The 15,871-nt window shown below is 43.7% G+C and overlaps 1 protein-coding gene and 1 long non-coding RNA gene across 2 annotated transcripts in view; one reads left to right on the forward strand and one right to left on the reverse strand.

The window, feature by feature from the left end:
* Nucleotides 1–15,871, reverse strand: part of LOC120918805 (fer-1-like protein 4) — a 142,404-nt gene that overhangs the window by 32,155 nt on the left and 94,378 nt on the right. The window contains exons 30-33 of the mRNA XM_040330614.1: nt 14,739–14,836; nt 9,299–9,424; nt 6,087–6,129; nt 4,391–4,488 (exon numbers count right to left, since the gene is read on the reverse strand). Of these exons, the coding sequence (XP_040186548.1) occupies nt 4,391–4,488; nt 6,087–6,129; nt 9,299–9,424; nt 14,739–14,836 (365 nt within the window). The remainder of the gene's footprint in view (nt 1–4,390; nt 4,489–6,086; nt 6,130–9,298; nt 9,425–14,738; nt 14,837–15,871) is intronic.
* LOC120918806 overlaps nt 1–15,871 on the forward strand; it is a 50,966-nt gene that overhangs the window by 24,312 nt on the left and 10,783 nt on the right. The window lies entirely within an intron of this gene.

Consider the following 15,871-nt stretch of genomic DNA (forward strand, 5'->3'; position numbering starts at 1 on the left):
ACAATTAACAACTCCAAATGTTCCCAATAACCTAGCAAATCTTCACTTTTAAGTTCAAGTCAACTTCAAAATATGGGCTTGTTTAGTTTAGATGTGATTCTATTATGTACAGTACTAAGAATGAGTCCCATCCTTGCACAACTCCTAGGGGTTTACTTGAACTCTCCAGGGCCTTTTATAAAAAATAAAAACTTTTAAAGGAAGTGTGGGCTGCCATTGTTGACCACCTTGTTCTAAAAAATATAGTTGTACGGCTTTCATGCTAATCTAATAACTTTGGGTCTTTTAATTTGGGACCTGGAGTATTCACATCATAGGATCCTGAGTACAAGGTACATGTTGTAAATATGGTCAGGAGTGGTGGTGGTTAGGGGAAGAAGTGGCCCTCTAGGTGTCTAATGGGACCACGGTGTACAGCTGGGCTGTTAGAGCCCTCACCTGGAAACACCAAATAAATTAAAGGCCTTACAATGTAGGTTCTTCCAGTCAGTTATGGGTCTATATTACTATAGACCAGGGGGATGGTGTAGCAGAAGGTTCTCAAACCACCATCTGTACACATGTTAACAGACAGCTTAAAGGGGTTGTAAAAAGCTTTGTGTTTTATAACCTTAATGCATCCTATTCATTAAGGTGAAAAAAGACCTTGCATATTCGAGCCCCCCGTTTTACTTACATGAGCCACGAAACTCCTTGGGCGCGATCCCGCGATGCTTTCCCTCAGCTTGAGGTGGCTCTTTATTGGATCTTGATAGCAGCACAGCCATTGGTTCCCACTGCTGTCAATCAAATCAATGACGCAGCGCGCTGGGGGGCGGAGCCGAGTGATACAGTCAGCGGCTGTGGCCGCCGACTGTATCACGGGAGCCGACACGGGAGCCGACCCGCAAGCTAACCACCTTGGGAGATCGCTTCCCAGAATGGGGGTAAGCTGTTGCAGGGAGAAGCCGAGACAGCCGCAGAGGGACCCCAGAAGACGAGGATCAGGCCACTCTGTGCAAAACGAACTGCACAGTGGAGGTAAGTATGGTATGTTTGTTATTTAAAAAAAAGAAAACAAATACCCTTTACAACTCCTTTAAGTCTGCATCGGTTGTAGAGCCGATATAGACTAAAATAGGAGGCCTCTGGACAGCCCTGTAATTCTGTAGGCACCTAGTGGACTGATGTCTACAGCTAGAGACCTGCTTACATGCTTATTCCTGGTCGGTGACTCAGTAAGTACTGAATCATTAGTACAGAGACAGCCAGAAAACAGAAAAAGCTGCCTTCATATTTCTCCAATGGCAGGTGTTATTTAAAGTTAGTTATAACACCAAGGAAAATTTATTTTCCAGTTTTCTTTTCTCAAAAATAATAGATTACCCTAGATCCAACGTCCTGAAATTATGTGAAATATACACATAAATAGGAAAAAGTGATGGGTTTATTAGAGTTGATTTAACAGTAAAAATAAAACTCTGCTTAAAAGCAAAGAAAATAAATGGCTTCAGCTTTTCCTAGTAACTTAAAAGGTGATTTATTTATTTATTTTTTGTTTAAAGGGAAAGCGTCCATTTTCTTTGCAAACAGCTTACAAAAACCTCCGCCAAATAAAAAAAAAATATAGCTTAAAGCTGAACTATACTCACCTCTTTCAGTGATGTGACATCTACGAGCTCCCTCACCAGTGCCAACACCTGATCTTCTTCCAGGTTCGGGATCTTCGGACATCTTCATTGGTCTCACCGGAATGACGTAGCTCCTGTGCATGCACAGGACATTTATCATGGCAGATGCCAAAATTGTACACTGAGCTCTGTATATGCAGCTCAGTGTACATTGTAAAGAAGATTGCGAACAGGCAGGTAAGAATCCTTTCTTGCAGTAGAGACATACACTTACCCAGCCCCTTTATTAGTTACACCTTGCTAGTCCCGGGTTGCCCCCCCCCTTTTGCCCTCAGAACTGCCTTAATTCTTCATGGCATAGATAAACCTTCCTCAGAGATTTTAGTCCATAGTGACAAGATGGCATCACACAGTTGCTGCAGATTTGTCCACTACACATACATGATGCAAATCCACCACATCCAAGTTAGATTGAAATCTGGTGACTGTGGAGACCATTGGAGTACAGTGACCTCATTGTCCAGTGGTGAGATTATTGGAGATTTGTGACATGGTACATTATCCTGCTGGAAGGAGCCATCAGAAGATGGGGACACTGTAGTCATAAAGGGATGGATATGGTCAGCAACAATACTTGGGTAGGCCGTGGTGTTTAAATGATGCTCAATTGGTACTAAGGGGCCCAAAGTGTGCCAAGAAAATATCCCCCACACTATTCCAACACCGCCACCAGCCGGAACCATTGATACAAGGCAAGATGGATCCATGCTTTCATGTTGTTTATGTCCAATTCTACCCCTACTATCTGAATGTTGCAGCTGAAATCGAGACTCGTAAGAGCAGGCAACAGTTTTTTCTAATATTCTATTGTCCAATTTTGGTGATCCTGTGCGAATTGTAGCCTCAGTTTCCTGTTCTTAGGGGCCCCAGATGACGTTCATGAGAACGAAACGCGTCAGAAAGACACATTGACCCTACTGCTCGATTGTTTTATACGCTTGTCATGTTCATCTGAAATGTGAGTGTAAATTTTTACTTTTTATACGGATTCAAGCTATGTGTACCCTCGTTTCTCTTTTTTGCTCCACACATTCTGAGTCATTTGGATTATTTACCATTGGAAGTGCCTATTGACATCATCTGGCTGTTTCCTTATTGATTGGTCCTACATTGTATGTGTATCAGAGGACCTAGGGATTCTATCAACCTGTCCATTATTCAAGTTGCTTTGGAGTCTGGACACCGTTATCTTACAAGCCTTACTGACCTGATAAGTATATACTTACTTGGGTCCAACCCCTTGGTAAGCCTTTCATCGTTATTATCTGGTGGTGGATCTACTATCAAATTTTCAACACACAGTCACTTCTATTTGGAACGTTTTGATTTTCTTTATATACTTTTTCCATTGTATTTGTGGACTATTTTGGCACTTATGGTGTTTTCACTACTCTATAAGACTCATTCTTGAAGTCCTTCTTATATTTTTACACTCATATATTTTTAGCGCTACACTTATTTTCTTTGTTTAACCTGGCAGTGTAGCCTTTCGGCTTCATGCCGGGAACCCTATTGCGCATGCGCGAGGCCCCGATCCTCTCTATTAGCCCGGCAGCCAGGGGAGAAGGAGGAGGGAGCCCTGCGGTGACGTCACTGCTGCGGCCAGACTCCCGGAAGTGGGAAAGGATACCTGTCAATGACAGGTATCCTGTCCTCCCTCCCCCCGAAAGGTGCCAATTGTGGCACCGGAGGAATCCGATGAGCGAAATTTCCACTTTAGGGTGGAGCTCTGCTTTAAATCCCCTGTCTTCCTCATTCTGATGCTCGGTTTGAACTTCAGCAATTCACCTTCACCACCTCCTAGATGCCTAATTGCATTGAGTTGTTGCCATGTGATTGGCTGATTAGCAATTTGTGTTACCAAACAATTGAACAGGTGTACCTAATAATGTGGCCGGTGAGTGTGGCATGTCTCTGCAAAAAAAAGCCTGTGTGTTTGCACATTGTATTTAAAATAAAAATTTAAAGTGGTTGTAAACCCCACTTTTTTTACTTTTGCTTACAGGTAAGCCTATAATAAGGCTTACCTGTAGGTATAAAGGAAAGGAAATCTCCCGCGAGCATGCTCGGCGTGGACCAGGTAAGTTCCCTACCTCGTTCCGAGGTAAGTATTTCATAATGAGCTAATATGCGGTGCATACTAGCTCATTATGGCTTTTGCCTTGCAGGTGTAAAAAAAAAAAAAAAAAAAATGTATATGCGGGTTTACAACCACTTTAAATAAAAATTCTAAACCATTGAACACGAACTCTGCTCCAGTCTATCTCCAGAGACCCAGTTATTCCCCTTTTGGGTGCCACCAATTTGCAAATATGAAAAACATGTCAAAGACAAATCTTCTCTTCCTGTGATAGTCTAGAAAGAGATATAATGGCTCAACTGTTGACTTTTGAGGAAAAAAAAGGTAAAAACTTGCAAATTAGTAAAATAACTGTTGAGTTATAGAGCGAGTTAAATTACTACATTTTTGACATGCTTTGGTAATGAAAAGGTTCATTCAAACGCTCATGTAATTGTTTTGACGGTCAGTGGTGGATCCTTTTATTTTTGATGAGACTTTAAACAGTATCTGTAGATTTTTTTCATGTTTTTATAGTTGTTTATAACAGTTACTTTTATGAAATTAAAGATTTTTAGATATTTGAGTGTTTTGCACCATCTATAGAAATGAATATTACAGTAATACAGTAAACCATATCAGAAGTAAGACACAAACATACCTTTACTGTGGAAATCGGTTTCCTTTTTGCTTTCACAATTTCCACCTCAACATATTCCACCTCCTCTGCAGCATCTAAGGCGTTGATATTGACTGCCTCTGTAATACAAGCACTGGAAGCTCTAATACAACAATATAGTACGGCTTTTGTACATATAGTTGGGCATCCATCCACATTTTGTAATGCAAGCCTCACTGGCATCTGCTCACAGCCTGAAGGGATATGGCCTGATACAGAGCCGTACATATCTCATCCTTCTGTTATTTGGTGGGGTTAAATGGCTATAGTGAAATATCTACGCTACACCTGAAATCGTGAAATGACAAAAAAAATGACATAAAAAAATGAAAAGGTAAAAAAGTGCTTTGTTTTTGTTTTTTTTACCTTTTCATTTTTTTGTCATTTCATGATTTCAGGTGTAGCGTAGATACATTACTGTCACCGTTAGTATTTTTAGTAAGTGAATGCGGCCAGTTAACAATAAAAGTGGGTGCAACATTTAGGCAATAAGACAAAGTAAAGCCTCGTACAGACGTTCGGACTTCAAACAAACTTTTCCTTGGATTTTTGTCCGAAGGGAGTTGGCGGGGAACACCCATAGCATACACACGCTCTGACTTTTCTGAAAACTTTCCCAACATCACGTGTTTTTTTCTGCTCTTTTCTGCTCTTTACAGCCACTAGATTCACATACCTTTAGGCGGGCGTAGCGTATCTCTTATACGCTACGCCACCGTAACTTTGAGAGGCGAGTATGGTATTCTCAAAGATTTTGCCTCCGAAGTTACGGCGGCGTAGCATATTAGGGACGGCATAAGCCCGCCTAATTCAAATGTTGAAGCTGTGGGCGTGTTTTATGTATATTAAGTGTGACCCCACGTAAATGACGTTTCGATCGAACGGCGCATGCGCCGTCCGTGAATGTATCCCAGTGCACATGCTCCAAATGACGTCGGCAAATCGTCAATGCTTTCAACGTGAACGTAAATTACGACCAGCCCCATTCACGGACAAGTTACGCAAACAACGTAAAATTAGAAAAATTTGACGCGGTTCCGACGTCCATACTTAACATTGGCTGCGCCATCTTTTTGGTGGTTTATCTTTACGCCTGAAAACCCCTTACGTAAACAGCGTATCTTTACTGCGACGGCCGGGCGTACGTTCGTGAATAGGCGTATCTAGCTGATTTACATATTCTAGGCGTAAATCAGCGGACAGCGTAAATATGCAGTTAAGATACGACGGCGTAGGAGACTTACGCCGGCCGTATCTTAGCAACATTTAAGCGTATCTCAGTTTGAGCATGCGCTTAAAGTTGCGACGGGGTGAATTCGGACTTACGACGGCGTATCTATTGATACGCCCGTCGTAAGTCTACCTGAATCTGGCCCAATTTCTACATTTTCAAAGACCAGCATTTAAGAGGCAAATGTCATATTAGAAATCAAAATGAAGTTGGGGATTTGGGGAATCATTTTTTATGTATTGGCACTGTTGTGCTGGGTATTTAGAGGTGCAATTAAATGTGCTATTCCAGCAAAATAAAGCTTATTAGCAAAGGAGCTGGCACAAGCCCACAAATAATCTCACATCACCCTTGTGGGTAATTGCTGGAACTGCCAAGGCCATCAGTAAAGATCTACATTCTCCTGCATAATAAAATTACAAAATTAATACTGAAAATAAGTCTTGCCTGCTTCATTTTCTGCTTCTTCATCCTCTTCCACAACGTTCGTCTATAACACAAATAAATAAAAGATATAAAGCACCCATAATGGATTCCACAAACTAGTTAAACTAACTCCTTCATTAGCACATGGCCCAGTGATGATGGTGCTTTGCCAGGAACTATGGCCATCTGCTGCCTACCCAAGGTTCATCTTGGTAGCTTTGTGCAGTATGCAGTACTGTTGGAGCACACATTTCAATGCATAATTACTTTGCAAATAAAACCAATTCAAACAAAATAATTTACCGTATTTATCTGCCTATAGCGCGCACCGGCGTATAGAGCGCACCCCTAATGTAGAAGGGAAATTCCTGGGAAATTTTTTTTTAATTACTTACAGTTTTGGTGTCTTGTCCGGCGTCCATCGGCGGCTTTCTCCGGTCCGGCGTCCGTCTGCGGCCCTGGTGGTGTCCTCCCCGCTTCTCCCACGCTGTTGTTGAGCCGATCCCCGCTTCCCGCGCTGTGTTTGAACGCCGCCGCCAACATATACCGAGCGCAGTACACTCGGGCACGCTCGGCTCCTCTCGCATAAAGGCTAGGAGGCAGCACAGGGCATGACCGCGAGCGGAGCCGAGCCTGGCCGAGTGTACTGCGCTCAGTATATGTCGGCGGCCTGTTCAAACACAGCGCGGGAAGCTGGTATCGGCGTATATCGCGCACCCACGATTTCCCCTTGATTTTAAGGGGAAAAAAGTGCACGGTATACGCCGATAAAAACGGTAATTAAATTTAAGCCCAGACCATTTCGCTGGCCAAAGACCAGGCCACTTTTTGCGATTCGGCACTGCGTCGCTTTAACTGACAATTGCGCGATCTTGCGGCATGGCTCCCAAACAAAATTGACGTCCTTTTTTTCCCACAAATAGAGCTTTCCTTTTGTGGTATTTGATCACCTCTGCGGTTTTTATTTTTTGCGTTTAAAAACAAAAATAGAGCGACAATTTTGAAAAAAAAACAATATTTTTTACTTTTTTTGCTATAATAAATATATGTATTCTTCTACATATTTTTGGTAAAAAAAAAAAAAAATCACAATAAGCGTATACTGATTGGTTTGCGCAAAAGTTATAGCGTCTACAAAATAGGGGATAGATTTATGGCATTTTTATTAATAATTATTTTTTTTTTTTACTAGTAATGGCGGCGATCTGTGATTTTTATCGGGACTGCGACATTATGGCGAAGACATCAGACACTTTTTGACACTATTTTGGGACCATTGTCATTTTTACAGCGATCGGTGCTATAAATAGCCACTGATTACTGTATAAATGACACTGGCAGGGAAGGGGTTAAACACTAGGGGGGCGATCAAGGGGTTAAGTGTGTCCTAGGGAGTGATTCTAACTGTGGGGGGTGGTTTACCACTGACATGACAGCAATCACTGATGACAGGGAGCAGTAGCTCCCTGTCATGTCACTAGGCAGAACGGGGAAATGCCTTGTTTACTCGCAAAACAAAATAAATACTTCTTCTGGACAGCCGCGCTCCGAATGCAATTGCCTTTATTGTGAAATCCAAAACGGCACTACAATTCACAGCACCCCGGTCAAGCTGATGCGTTTCACACTATACTAGTGTTTAGTCATAGCTATGGCTATGACTAAACACTAGTATAGTGTGAAACGCGTCAGCTTGACTGGTGTGCTGTTTTGGATTTTGGATTTCACAATAAAGGCAATTTTATTCGGAGTGCGGCTGTCCAGAAGAAGTCTTTCTTTTGTTTTGCCTTATAAGTGCATTGCCTGCACCCGTGGTTCTGTGAGAAGTGATTACCTTGAAGATATTCACACCTGAGCGGCTCTCTTTTCTGTTACGTGGGCATCTCCCCATTCTGCCTCTCTTCACTGCAATCGCAGGCCGCCGGCGGCCATCGAGTTTGCGTGACCCGCGGGCACATTGCAGTGCCAAATTCCACGGGATGTACAGGTACGCTCATTTGCCTGCCCATGCCATTCTGCCGAAGTATATTGACGTGCGGTGGTCGGGAAGCGGTTAAGGTTTTTGCTGTACCAGAATGGTAGGCAATCCAAAAGACTACAGTATACATGGAATCAGGGCCATCTTTTCCATTGGGCACGCTGGGAAGTTGCCCGGGGGCCCCGCTTGCCTGGGGGGCCCCACCGGCTGCCCAGCAACCCCAGTAAAAAATTGTGGAGAGTGACGGGTTAGAACTGCCCATGCCCAGTTTGCGGAAATCACAGAGAAGATCCGGTCCTCCACGAGTGTGGGGGGTTGCTGATGTAAGGGGGGAGTGAATGCAAAAATGTAAGGGGGCACTGATATAAAGGTTCCCCCTCCTATATTAGTGACCCCCCTTACCTTAGTGTATTTACTCTACGAAAGGTGGTCTCTGGTCACTAGAGTGCCCCCCACATCAGATTTCCCCTTTACATCAGAGTCTGCAGGATTCCCCCTTACAATGCAAGGGGGAACTCAGTCTGCGGACCCTGATGTAAGTGGGAAAGAGAAAGCAGTGGACTCTGATATAAGGTGGTCTCTGGTCACCAGAGCCCCCCTCCACATCAGAGTTCCCCCCTTAGATCATGATCTGCAGCGTTCCCCTTTACATAAGAGTTCCCTTTCACTGTAAGGGGGAATCCTGCAGGCTCTGATGTAAGAGGAAACTCTGTGCTGGCTGGGTTATAGTAACCTGACCTTCATGTCAATGAAGACATTTTTTTTTTTTTACTTTTGTTTAACTTAAACACATGCTAATAGCAATGTTTATAGTTTAAATACTGACATTTGCATTGTTCCGCACTGAAAACTGTAATTTTAGGTACTTTTTTTGCAGTGGCAGTAAAATATGTGGTTCTGCCAGTAAATTTTATGATTTTTGTCAGTAAATTCTCGTGCGTGATTGTGTAGACAGGGCCCCAGTGCACTGTAGTGCCCAGGGGCCTATAATGCTCTTAAGATGACACTGCATGGAACTGGAGGTGACAGGAAATTTCCAAAAGCTCTGCAGGTTCCAGGGATCTCCTCACTTCCTTCTGTGTATCCAGGACAGGAAGTGAAAGGAAACTTTCCAAGTAAGGACACAGACGGCTACAAAATTACCAATTGGGGTTGTAATCATTCCCTACTATCATTCCCTTAGGCTCACATCATAAATTTAAATTCAAATATATATATATATTTTTGTCCTATTATCCAGTCAATGCACACTTACTTGGTCTGATTCTTCTCTTAGAGATTCATAGTATTTTGACCACCAGTCAAGTTCTTCTGGTTCAGGTCTTTCTTCTTCCAGCTCCTCCTCCTTAACGATTGCTTTACCCAAATTCCTCAACGGGTCCTACAAAATACAGGTTACACAATGTGAACTGAAAACCATTGCCATGGAGCACCCAACATAGCACATTCTGTCTGTCATCAACCCTATTGCCCGGTGAAGTGTCAGACACCACCAAAATGGCTTGAATAACCCAGAGAAGGGTTTCCAAATCTGCACACAGCTTTTTGTCTAGGTGCAGGGCTAAGTCCCAGGCAGTGGCTGCGACTAATGGAAAGTCTGCCCTCCGGGTTCGAATTCCAGCTACTGGTACAGTAAGTTGCAGTCCTCCTTCAGCCTCTTGCTCTCCTAAAATGGCTGAAATCTCTTCTGTACCGAGGACACTTCCTCTAGCTCTGTCCACGAATCACAGGGAGGGTGTAACAGGCTGCTACATGGAAGAATGTTCTGCAGGGCTGCTATAAGGGGCCACGAGCCAGGATAAATTTGGTGAGGTCTCTCAATGGCGGATTATAATAGTTACTTGAGCTGCAGACTTTGGGACATAAAGGGGGGGGGGGGGGGTCTGGTCTTCATAGTAAGTCAATTTCAGCTTTGCCAATCTTTAGACATTCTCTCAGGTCATCAACAATGGCAGACTATGGGCCAGATCCACGAAGCGTTTACGCTGGCGTATCTATTGATACGCCACGTAACTTCTAGTTTGCTCTGGCGTATCTTTGTTTTGTATCCACAAAATAAGATACGCTTGAAGCTGGGCTAGATCCGTCTGGCGTATGTCCTAGTACGCCGTCGGATCTAAGGTGCATATTTACGCTGGCCGCTAGGTGGCGTTTCCGTCGATTTCCGTGTTGAGTATGCAAATTAGCTAGATACGGCGATCCACGAACGTACGTCCATTTTTTTACGTAGTTTCCGTAAGGCTTTTTTTTGGCGTATAGTTACCCCTGCTATATGAGGCGTATCCTCTGTTAAGTATGGACGTCTTTCCTGCGTCGAATTTTGAAAATTTTATGTCGTTTGCGTAAGTCGTTCGCGAATGGGGCTTTGCGTAGAATGACGTTCACGTCGTAAGCATTGGCTTGTTGCGGGTTAATTTCGGGCATGCGCACTGGGATACCCCCGCGGACGGCGCATGTGCCGTTCAGAAAAAAACTTCATTTACGTCGGGTCAAGACGTATTACCATAAAACACGCCCCCATCTCATCCACTCGAATTGCGCGCCCTTACGCCGACACAGTTACACTACGCCGTCGTAACTTACGGCGCAAATTCTTTGAGAATACGGGAAATACGCTGTAAGTTACGGCGGCGTAGTGTATCTGAGATACACTACGCCGGCCGTAAAGAAGCGCCGCACTTCGTGGATCTGGCCCTTTGTATTCCTCTTCATAAAAGTTTCCTTTTACCAAATGAACATATACAGTGCGTTTGCACTCTACTGCCGCGTACACACGGTCGGAATTTCCGACCACAAACGTTCAATGTGAGCTTTTGGTCGGATATTCCGACTGTGTGTAAGCGCCATTGGACATTTGCTGTCGGAATTTCCGACAAGAAAAATTTGAGAGCTGGTTCTCAATTTTTCCGACAGCAAAAGTTCTTGTCGGAAATTTCGATAGTCTGTATGCAATTACGACGCACAAAAATCCTACGCATGCTCAGAATCAATTTGACGCATGCTCGGAATCATTGAACTACATTGCAGTTGCAATGCTCGGGATCAATTTAACGCATAATCAAAATCATTGAACTTCATTTTTCTCGGTTCGCCGTAGTGTTGTACGTCACCGCGTTCTTGACGTTCGGAATTTCCGACAACATTTGTGTGACCTTGTGTATGCAAGACAAGTTTAGTCGAAATTCCGTCTGAAAAAAATCCACGGTTTTGTTGTCGGAGTTTCCAATCGTGTGTACGCGGCATTCCTTTACCTGAAAGCATTATTTTGCATATTACCTATTTTACCATTGTTTGAGAAATTTTTAAAGCGTATACCGTAAAACTGCACACATACAGTAATGCCGCGTACACACGATCATTTTTCGGCATGAAAAAAATTACTTTTTTTGGCATGTAGAAAAAACTGTGTTTTTTCCAACTTCATCATTTAAAACGACGTTGCCCACACACGATCGTTTTAAAAAAATGCTCTAGCAAAGCGCGTGACGTACAACACGTACGACGGCACTATAAAGGGGAAGTTCAATGCGGATGACGCCGCCCTTTGGGCTGCTACGAAAGGTAGTTTTACCAGAACGAGCGCTCCCATCTCATAACTTGCTTCTGAGCATGCACGTTTTTTTTAACGTCGTTTTAGCCCACACACGATCATTTTTTTCAACCCGAAAAAGGACATTGTTTAAAATGTCGTTAAAAAATGCAGCATATTCAAAAAAAAAATGTTGTCGTTTTTCAGAACCCGAAAAATTATGTGAAGCCCACACACGATCATTTTAAATTACATTTTTTAAAAACATCGGTGTTTTTTTTATGCCGAAAAATGATCGTGTGTACGTGGCATTACACTTATGCGTGGTCAAATTCAACTGGTCCTCACCAGTGCCAGTAAATTGGAAAAAAAAAAAAAACGGCTTGAGGCCCAAAGTACAATTAATTTATTACTGGGGCCTCTCCTATTAACACAGAGGGGATTAAGGAGAGGTGGGCTCCCTCCAGGTTCACCTGCGCTCTGCCTATCTATTATAAATGCGTGTGTTTCCACTGTGGAGGCTCTAAAAATGTAGAGTTAGGACTACAGAAAATACTGGAGTGCCCTATTTGCAAATGTGTGCAAAACGAAACCACCGTTTTTAAGGCATACTGTTAGACAGGACAATTTGGTTGGTTGCAGGCTGGTCGGTAAGTTGAGCTGGGAATCTATTTGGTTATTCTTTGCAGTGAACATTAGCGGAATACCTGACATAATTTTTTTTTTTAGGTAAACTGTACAATGATGAATCAATATGTGTAGAAGTTGGTGTTTAACTGGAAAAAAAAGGTATAATTGAGATACAAACCAGGAGCCCAGGAAGATTAGATACAAACCAGGAGCCCGTTTTTTATTGTTATCTAGTTGTCTCTGTCTTGAAAGCATGAGATGTCCCAAAAGAGAAGTTTGGGGAAAAAAAACATATAGCTAGATTCACATAGACCGCCCTAACTTTGCGGCGGCGTAGTGTATCGTGTTTACACTACGCCGCCGTAAGTTAGCGAGGCAAGTACATGATTCACAAAGTACTTGCCTGCTAAGTTACGACGACGTATCGTAAATCGGGCGGGCGTAAGCGCGGCTACTTCAAATTCGACTGAGGGTGCGTGTTTTATGTAAATGAGGGGTGACCTGACGTGATTGACGTATTTTACGAACGGCGCATGCGCCGTCTGTGTACATATCCCAGTGTGAATTGCGGCAAAGTACGCCGCACGGTCCTATTGGTTTCGACGTGGACGTAAATTACATCCAGCCCTATTCACGGACGACTTGCGCAAACGACGTAACATTTTCAAATTTCGACGCGGGAACGACGGCCATACTTAACATTACTATTCCAGCTAGTTGATGGAATAACTTTAGGCCTGAAAATGCCTTACGTAAACGGCGTATCTTTACTGCGTCGGGTGTACGTACGTTTGTGAATCGGCGTATCGATCATTTACATATTCTAGGCCGTCCGCAATGGAAGCGCCACCTAGCGGTCAGCCTAAAAAGTTCACTTTAGGATACGACGGTGTAAGACACTTACGCCGCTCGTATCTGAGTCTAATTTAAGCATATCTGGTTACCAGAATATGCTTAAATTTGCGTTGGCGCAGATTCAGACTTAGGCTGGCGTATCTACTGATACGCCAGCCTAAGTCTTTCTGAATCTAGCTAATAGTCACTGAGTTGGCAGCTGTATCAATCCAATGCTGCATATGACCCCCGCCTCCTATAAGACCAAGAATCGAGCAATCAAAGACTGCTAATTGCATACTTCTTGGTCTTCAGTGAGCAGAGAGCTCTGCTCTGTCCCTCCAGCACCCACTGAAGTGATGGATTGTGGTGGGGGCTGGCTCAGGCTCTCAGCCTCATGCTGATAGGCTGAGCCAGATGCTGATCAGGCCTCTGGGTGGATCCCAACATTAAAGTCAGGATCCCTCCAGAGTCTGGACCGGCTGAGTGACATCCGCCAACAGTGGACTTTAGACTACTGTTGGCTGAAAACTGGTCACAGGAGTGCAGAATTAAGTGCACTCCTGTGATCCATAGGATCCAAGGAACAGGGGGAAGCAGGTCTAAAGGATGGTCAAGATTTCTTCTGTGCCCTGTGTCTCCTGCCATCACTCACTGTATCCTTGTCAATGTCTTTGTATGCCTGTGTTCCTGTGGTTCCCATGGTTCTATCCACTGATTCCCATGTTACCACAGGACTCAGCATTGATGTAGGTGTCAGAGGTTTTGAACCACCAGAGAGGTGAGCATAATATTCTTCTCTTGTAGGGACCTTTCATATGTATATCTGCTTACATCATCATATCAAATCAATCATATCAAGTATCATCATAATCAATCAATAATAATATCAATAAATAATCATCATTAGTAATATCAATAAATCTAAAAGGTAGAATAAATACCACTATAATAGCCAGATTCAAGTAGGTTGCCGCATCTTTAAGGCGGCGTAGCGTATCGTATTTACGCTACGCCACCTTAAGTCAGAGAGGCAAGTACTGTATTCACAAAGCACTTGCCTCCTAACTTACGGCGGCGTAGCGTAAATGGGGCCGGCGTAAGCGCGCCTAATTCAAATGAGGATGGGGGGCGTGTTTTATGTTAATGATTGGTGACCCGACGTGATTGTACATATCCCAGTGTGCATTGCTCCAAAGTACGCCGCAAGCATGTATTGGTTTCAACGTGAACGTAAATTATGTCCAGCCCCATTCACGGACAACTTGCGCAAACGACGTAAAAATTTCAAATTTTGACGCGGGAACGACGGCCATACTTAACATTGACTAGGGCAGCTATTTGTTGGAATAACTTTACGCCGTAAAATGCCTTACGTAAACGGCGTATCTTTACTGCGACGGGCGCACGTACGTTCGTGAATCGGCGTATCTAGGCATTTACATATTCTACGCCGAACTCAATGGAAGCGCCACCTAGCGGCCAGCCTAAATACTGCACCCTAAGATACGACGGTGTAGGAGACTTATGCCGCTCGTATCTTAGCCTAATTTAAGCGTATCTGGTTTCCAGAATACGCTTAAATTTACGACGGTGCAGATTCAGAGTTACGTCGGCGTATCTACTGATACGCCGACGTAACTCTCTCTGAATCTGGCTATAAAATGGGCCTTTCACTGCTTGCATTGCCATTCGCACACACCTTCACCAGGTTGAGAGGGTTAAACCGTCCATCTTTATTATCTTGGTCTATATTTATAACGGCTGGCATGGAAGGCATCTGAGTAAGGTTTTTTTTCTCTGTAAACAAAGAACAATTTTTTAATGTTCACGTAAGTAGATGTTTTGGTGCAAGCTAAATAATTACACAAGCAGCAATGCTCACAAGAGTACAAGCAATTTGTGAACTATTGGAATAATTGCTTGACATTCATCTACTTTTCTCAAATGCATGCACATTACCACAACACGTGTTATACCTGTAAAAAAATGCTGTAAGTGCACAAAAAAATACCCATGGATATGCCAGAAATCCAGAATACTCCTAACTGCTTGGCCAGACTGACTCTATCGCATTGAAATCCCAAGCCATGTTGTCAGACCTGTCTTCTGGACTACACAATTTTGCCAATTCCCACCCCTCTCTGTCCTTCTCCACATGCATAAGTTGATTTTGTTCCAAGCAAAATAATGCTGCTGCCTTCTCCGCCAAGAGCCTGCTCACAACACTGTGCTGCAGGAAAGAGCTCTTGGGAGATGTAGTTTCAGAGCCGTGTTTATAGGAATTCTGGTAGAGATGTTTCCTGCTACAAGAACAAGGTAAAAGATCAAACATTATGCTGGGACATGCTCTAGAGTGGAGCAGGGAGGTCTTTAGCTGGGTACATACTACAGTTTTTTGTAAAAAAGGAAAACTGCAAGCTCCAGTGGCGGCTCGTGGGTCTTTTCTTCAGGGGTGGCGGCAAACCCCCCCCCCCCCCCTCAGCATCCAGCGGTCCGGCACTCCCCCCCACTGTCTAAGGTTGGGGGGCTTCAGCAGGGGCTGATCCATATCAGACATTTGAAGACGCATCCAAGAACTGCATAGATGCCAGGATTTACGTAATTGTATTATTTCTGAGCTAGTGTCTTAAGCCGGCCATACATGGGAGCACATTTCTTTCCTGCAACCTCGGGTCACAGGAAAGAAATTAGCTTGATTCCCCCATTAACACAGACAGTGTTGATGCGGAAATTCCTCCTGTCGGGCCATTGTCTTCTCCCGGTTGGGTGGATGAGGGAAGCCGCCCCCACTGGGGGAAAAGAGGGATTATCGCCAGAGATAATTGAAAGTAA

The sequence above is a fragment of the Rana temporaria genome, chromosome 12 (genome assembly GCF_905171775.1).
Source record: "Rana temporaria chromosome 12, aRanTem1.1, whole genome shotgun sequence".
In the NCBI taxonomy this organism is placed as follows: Eukaryota; Metazoa; Chordata; class Amphibia; order Anura; family Ranidae; genus Rana; species Rana temporaria.